We start from the raw sequence: 7,500 nt of genomic DNA on the forward strand, positions 1-7,500 counted from the left end.
ACGGACAGACAAAGCCGACACGAAAGTTTTCTTTTAAGAAAACTAAGAATTAAAAACAATAATAATAATGAGAAATAATAAAAAAAAAGGAATTTTTTTTAACCATCCACGCATGCGCGCATTCAACTGCAACATTCGGGGTGTCTCTCTCTCTCTCTCTCTCTCTCTCTCTCTCTCTCTCTCTCTCTCCTCATCAAAATTCTCAAGCTGAAACCTTTAGCTCCTGGCTATTTCAGTCTCTCCCCCCCCCGCCTCCACACTCTCCCTACACCCCCCCACCCAACACCTTGTCCCAAAAACCAACCCCTTTGGACCCAACCCTCGCCTGATCCTTCAGAGGAAAGTGGTTTGAACCGAAAAGCTGAGAATTACTGATTTTTTTAGTTTTCTGTAAAAGAAAACTATTGTGCCGGCTTTGTTTGTCCGTCTGCACTTTATTCTGTCCGCACTTTTTCTCTCCACCCTCAGATCTTAAAAACTGCTGAGGCTAGAGGGCTGCAAACTGGTATGTTGATCATCCACCCTCCAGTCATCAAACATACCAAATTGCAGCCCTCTAGCCTCAGTAGTTTTGATTTTATTTAAAGTTAAAGTTAGCCATAATCTTGCTTCTTGCAACGATATAGACCAGGCCACCACCTAGCCGTGGTTAAAGTTTCATGTGCCGAGGCTCTTACAGCATTATACCGAGACCACCAAAAGATAGATCTATTTTCGGTGGCCCTGATTATACGCTGTAGCGGCTGTACAGAAAACTCGATTGCGCCGAAGAAAATTCGGCGCATTTTTAAATTGTTTTAAGTTTTTTTTTTTTTACTTACAATGGTAAAACACGATTTGCTGTGATTATCAGCTGGGAGAATTATTTACATTTTGACAGGAATTCCATATTTGGAAAATTTTTTAGATTTTAATGTGATTTCTAGATTTGCTTTTTTCTCAAGCATTTAGTAATTTAAGAACAACGACGAGGAAATATCGTTTCTAAAAATAAAAATAGCACATATATACACATGTGTGTATCTCTCTCTCTCTCTCTCTCTCTCTCTCTCTCTCTCTCTCTCTCTCTCTCTCTCTCTATATATATATATATATATATATATATAAATTTATATATATTTATATATACACATATACATATATATATATATATATATATATATATATATATATATATATATATATATATATATATATATATATATATATATATATATATATATATATATATATATATATATATATATGCATACACACACATACATACTTTCAGATACACAGCATACCATTGCAGCATACCTATGCTCTATTCATGCACGACCACCAATTCGCGAGGCGAAGCGTTGCTGAACAGCAAAGCCTCATCAATAATTAAACACAGTGGGAAATGAAAATTACAATATGCATGGGGTAGAACCGAGAGAGTCCTCGACACTCCCTGAACTGAACTGAACTAAACTGAACTAAACTAAACCTGTTTTTTTTTCGTGGAACTGAAACGGAGAGATATGAAAAGGTTTTCAGCCCGGAATGGGAGGAAATACGACACTCGGCTGTGGAAATTATATTCACCAAGGGGAAGGTGAAGACCTTTGTTGGAATTTTAGTATGCGGTAATGTCATCTTTTGGGTTAGTTAGGTGTCTGGAAAAATCGTGGGAATTTGTAAGCATGACTTACAATCTTATTTGAGCCTTGCTATATGCATATGCATGTGAGAAATGTATATATATTTATATACAGTGTATATTTTCTCAATGAAACAATTTTCAATTGTTATAATGTTCTATGATTTAACCTGATTTCACCATTAAATTTTTATATTAAGTAGAAAAATTCAAGCATAAACTATGTCTCAAAATATTCCTATTTTTGTTAATCAGTAACTCTGTAATTCCCAAAAATGATTCAATTAACAAAGTCTTTCTTCACAGGATTTAGATGAAAATAAAATTCAAGCAAAATGGATAGATAGATAAATAGGTAGATACTCAGGTCTTTCAATCTCTGGAGGCAAAATAAATTCCCCCCCACCAAAATAACAATTTTGCTCAAAATTTATTGTTGCACTTTAATCCCTGATTTCATTTGACATTTGCTAACTTTGTTTAGAGGAACACATTTTCCAATTACATGTTTGGCTAACGACGCCTAACTCGATTGCATGGCCCGGAGGTCCACTAACAAAGGGAAATATCAGCTGGTATGAAATGGAAAATTTTTATTTGGCAAAAATACAAAAGGCTCCGAGCAATGGTTGGTTGAAAGTTATCATTGTAACTGGAGGTAAATTGGAATTGTTTGTGAGTGTATCGTTATTTTTTCAAATATTTAGGTGAAAGTTGTAGATGAATCTGTGTAGGAAACTTCCTCGACAAGATTAGCTGCTTTATAAGCCTTCACAGAGGGCACACCAGCAGTATGATGAAACCCTGAACAAAAAATGCACCATACGCCTCTAACCTCACTGTTCTTCCATACTTGCTGGAATTATGCCCTGCCTTTCCAGTATATCATCTACATATAAATGAAGCATATCATAAGTCCTCCTTCATACTTCTATCAAAATACTTAGGCATTATCCACTTTTTCAGTACCCTATGCCTTCCTTTCTTCCCACATGTTCAGACCATCCCAAAACACTCAAGTTAATCCTTTCATACATGCCAACTAGTAGAAATCTATGCTAGATAAAAATTATGGTCATTAATGTAACATTTCACAAGTCTCCTCCCAAAACTCTATCCCAACACTTACAGATTATACACTTTTTACTACCCTATGTCTTCCTTTCTTCCCACATGTTCAAACCGTTTAAAAAAAGCCTGCTTAATCCCTTCACGTATGCTGACTACTAGAAATTTATGCTAGATAATAATCATGGTTTGGGCATGTCTTTAGCCCAGTCTTGGGCTTCTGTGGTCACCAGAAGACTTAGAGGAACCAAAGAACTATGAGAAAGGAGGCTGGGGATAAGTGGAGATTTGTGGAAGATAAAGCACAGGAGATTGCGATTCCAACTGAGCGTTCTCTCATGTGAATTTCTGCCGTCATTAATGATAAAAACAGAATGCATGAGAGATTTCATGTGCTATCTTTTTTCATTGGTCCATAATGCTAGTTCCTTACAACTAAGAAATCTCGTAGGGTTTCAATAGCAAAAAAAAAAAAGGGCAAATTGTGATCATTAAATCAATTTAGGCAAATTAATTTCTTATTTCCTGGTCCTACTAACAAACATGTTTCAAAATGTCAGTTTAGTACAAAATTTTTCAATGAAATTGATAATGAAAGAATAATTTCTTACTTAACCTGATCTTACGAACGAATCTAATTTTCAAAATGTCAGATTAGTACAAAAATTCTTAATTAGATCAAATTTATGAAATTAATTTCTTACTTATCATGGTCCTACCAGCGAATATAATTTTCAAAATATCACCTCAGACTTGACCTTCGAAATATGAAACTAGAAAAAAAAAATTTCAGGAAAGGAAGGAGATATTCAGGAAAGTCCTGATTCATCGGGGACTCCCAGGGTCTATTCAGGTCTGCTCAGCTGATTGACAATCTTAATCAAATAGATTGATAGGATTCCTTCTTGAATTTCGCTTGTATTCCATCTTATTTGCCTGATGAGGTTTCTCAGAATAGCATTTTTGCTTTCGCTCAGAAATAAGGTTCACAGTTTTATGTGTTCTTCCTGTGTCATTGCTTGTAGATTATTCTGCATTCTTTAACACCCCCCTTCTCTCTCTCTCTCTCTCTCTCTCTCTCTCTCTCTCTCTCTCTCTCTCTCTCTCTCTCTCTCTCTCTTAGTTGTGTGTACGAACATTCAGTTTTATGAGTGTAATGTTTTCACTATCAGATCGTGGAGATTTCATTCTCTCTCTCTCTCTCTCTCTCTCTCTCTCTCTCTCTCTCTCTCTCTCTCTCTCTCTCTCTCTCTCTCTTTCTGGTTGTATGCACGAACATTCAGTTTTACAGGTGCAACATTTTCACTATCAGTTCGTGGAGATTTCATTCTCTCTCTGTCTCTCTCTCTGTCTCTCTCTCTCTCTCTCTCTCTCTCTCTCTCTCTCTCTCTCTCTGTCTCTTTCTCTCTGTCTCTGTCTCTCTCATGGTATATTACGAAACCAGATCAACTGGGGGTCAATTATTTTGACACTTCTTTCAATATCATTTTGGCCGCGTGAACGGTACAGGGTGACACAAAAACCTACCTGAAAAAGGGGAATGTTTTTGCTTGGAAATGATTTAGGAACCGAAGACATACATACATACATACATACATACATACATACATACATACATACATACATACATACATACATACATACACATGAAATTCAAGGCCACATAAAAAACAGTGAACATCAGACAACTAGATATTTCCGGTTGCAGTTGAAATAAAAGATTTTCTCATGTTGTGCTTTTAAGAATACTTAATTTTAATATGCACACTCAGGTATATATATATATATATATATATATATATATATATATATATATATATATATATATATATATAAATATATATATATATATATATATATATATATATATATATATATATATATATATATATATATATATATTTATATATATATATATACATATACAATATCATACACTCTTCATCTCGCTTCCAAAATTTATTCATTATTCAATTTCATTTGTCATTCTGGGACTCAATTCATATTTTCATTTCAGCATTTATTTCGATCGAATAACATACGTACATTCCTAGCTATTTAAATATTCGTTGCAGAATTGTTTCATTTACTCAAACTGCCCGTAGATTTTACCCAATAAAAGTCGATTGCCTTTTGTCCTGATTCCAAAGTTAAACTCAGAAAAAAAAAAGTATGAAATTCAAAGCACAATTACTTTCAATCCGAAAGACAAAAATTTTTGACAAAGGCCCTGCACGCAAAACAGATTTCTCTCGGTTGATTGAACAATAGGAATAAAATTCCGAAACTGGAATTTTCCCGGAGCACAAAGAGATGACATCCCAACAATCAGAGTTAAGAGGATTAGAACCGATCGTCAAAAAGTTATATAGGAATGTTGACTTATTGTTCGTGAGTGCCCAATGAAACAAGTAAAAATTGCGCCTTAATTTCTGCACGGCGTATAATGCTGTATGAAACTCTCAGCCACGGCCCATGAAGCCTCTGCCGAGACCCAAGAAACTTTCAGCCACGTCCAGGTGGTGGCCTGTGTTGTTGGCACCTATTGCCGTGCCAGACGCACGATCATGGCTAACTTTAACCTTAAATAAAATAAAAACTACTGCGGCTAGAGGGCTGAAATTTGGTATGTTTGATGATTGGAGGGTGTACGATCAACATACCAATTTGCAGCCCTCTAGCCTCAGTAGTTTTTAAGATCTGAGGGCGGACAGAAAAGTGCTGACAGGAAAAAATGCGGACGGGCTGACAAAGCCATCACAACAGTTTTCTCCTACAGAAAACTAAAAGTTGACTGCAAGGACGAAAATCCTGGTATTAAACAAAGAAAACGGACAAATAAAACCTTATGAAACGAGAGAGTGTGGAAAATATGTTGGAATGGCTGTAAGGTCGAAAATCCTGATTTAAAACATTTGAAAACTGACTATTAAACGCTCGAAAAAAAAAAAGAGTTGGAAAATATCTGACCTCGGTTCAAGGACAGTTGGTAAACTATCTGCCATTATGAGAGCCTCACCGCTGACTGGAATATTTTTCCAAGAGGCATTAATAATTCATTGGGAAAGGGGAAACTGGTTCTAGTACCATTTGCAGTTTAATCACGTGCGCTTATAAATGCATCATTCTGCAAAGCTTGAGGTCATTTGATTGAACGAAATGAAATTTTGTGTCAGAGTGTACTGATTTGATTGTGCGTACATTTGTGTATGTGAATGTATATGTATATACACACACACACATATATATATATATATACATACATATATATGTACATATATGTATACATGTGTATATATATATATATGTATACATATGTATATATATGTGTATATATATATAAACACATAATCAATCCACCTAAGAGCGAGAGACAGAGAGAGAGAGAGAGAGAGAGAGAGAGAGAGAGAGAGAGAGAGAGAGGGAGAGGGAGAAAGAGAGAGAGATTAATAATATATAAAACCAGAAGAGAGAGAGAGAGAGAGAGAGAGAGAGAGAGAGAGAGAGAGAGTTCCCCTTCACTTCTGTAAAAACAGCCACGGAACAATGGGGGGAAACTATAAGATTGCTCAGTGTCCACGGACAATATTGTTATATATATTACAATTTCATTCCTGCTAAGTTTCTAATATCACAGCGATGGTCGACACCATTTAACATTAAATGTACTATATATTTCTCGTTTCAAAAGTCAGTATTGTTCAGGAAAACTGGTATAATAATCCTTAACGCATTAGTACAGTCTACAGGAAGAGGTACATTAATTACCCATTACATAATGCGAGAAATTATTCACAAATTGAGATATCATGAAATACATAACAATGTGTAAAAAGGAATTTATATTCGGATGACCTAAACTACATATTTTTTTCCTATCAGGTATTTGACCAATTTTTCAATTTTCAAGATAATGATAAACTCCGTAGTTCTGCTACAGATCAGTAATATAATATCAGTAAAATAAGCATAATATTGATATAAGAAACTTTGATTCCTAGTATAAAAAGTGCTTCAAATTCCCACCTATAACACAGCAAGAAGAAGAAGAATTCAGTCAGCCAAATTCCTAACAATACGCAGCAAGAAGTCAGTCAGTCAGCCAAATTCCCACCTATACACAGCAAGAAGTCAGTCAGTCAGCCAAATTCCCACCTATACACAGTAAGAAGAAGTCAGTCAGCCAAATTCCAACCTATACACAGCAAGAACAAGTCAGTCAGCCAAATTCCCACCTATACACAGCAAGAAGAAATCAGTCAGCCAAATTCCAACCTATACACAGCAAGAAGTCAGTCAGTCAGCCAAATTCCCACCTATACACAGTAAGAAGAAGTCAGTCAGCCAAATTCCAACCTATACACAGCAAGAAGAAGTCAGTCAGTCAGCCAAATTCCAACCTATACACAGCGAGAAGAAGTCAGTCAGCCAAATTCCCACCTATAAACAGTAAGAAGAAGTCAGTCAGCCAAATTCCAACCTATACACAGCAAGAAGAAGTCAGTCAGTCAGCCAGCCAAATTCCAACCTATACACAGCAAGAAGCCAGTCAGTCAAATTCCCACCTATACACAGCAAGAAGAAGTCAGTCAGTCAGCCAAATTCCAAACTATAACACAGCAAGAATAAGCCAATCAGTTAGATTCCAACCTATATACAGCAAAAAGAAGTCAGTCAACCAAATTCCCACAATAACACAGCAAGAATAAGCCAGTCAGTCAGCCAGATTCCCACCTATAACACAGCAAGAAGAAGTCAGTCAGTCAGTCAGCCAAATTCCAACCTATACACAGCAAGGAGAAGTC

The 7,500-nt window shown here is 35.9% G+C and overlaps 1 protein-coding gene across 1 annotated transcript in view; it reads left to right on the forward strand.

Annotated features, from left to right (window-relative positions):
- Nucleotides 1–7,500, forward strand: part of LOC136831156 (accessory gland protein Acp36DE-like) — a 9,455-nt gene that overhangs the window by 1,500 nt on the left and 455 nt on the right. The window contains exons 2-3 of the mRNA XM_067091112.1: nt 6,733–6,994; nt 7,356–7,500. The exon at nt 7,356–7,500 is cut by the window's right edge and continues 455 nt beyond it. Of these exons, the coding sequence (XP_066947213.1) occupies nt 6,733–6,994; nt 7,356–7,500 (407 nt within the window). The remainder of the gene's footprint in view (nt 1–6,732; nt 6,995–7,355) is intronic.

This window comes from Macrobrachium rosenbergii, chromosome 48, assembly GCF_040412425.1.
Source record: "Macrobrachium rosenbergii isolate ZJJX-2024 chromosome 48, ASM4041242v1, whole genome shotgun sequence".
In the NCBI taxonomy this organism is placed as follows: domain Eukaryota; kingdom Metazoa; phylum Arthropoda; class Malacostraca; order Decapoda; family Palaemonidae; genus Macrobrachium; species Macrobrachium rosenbergii.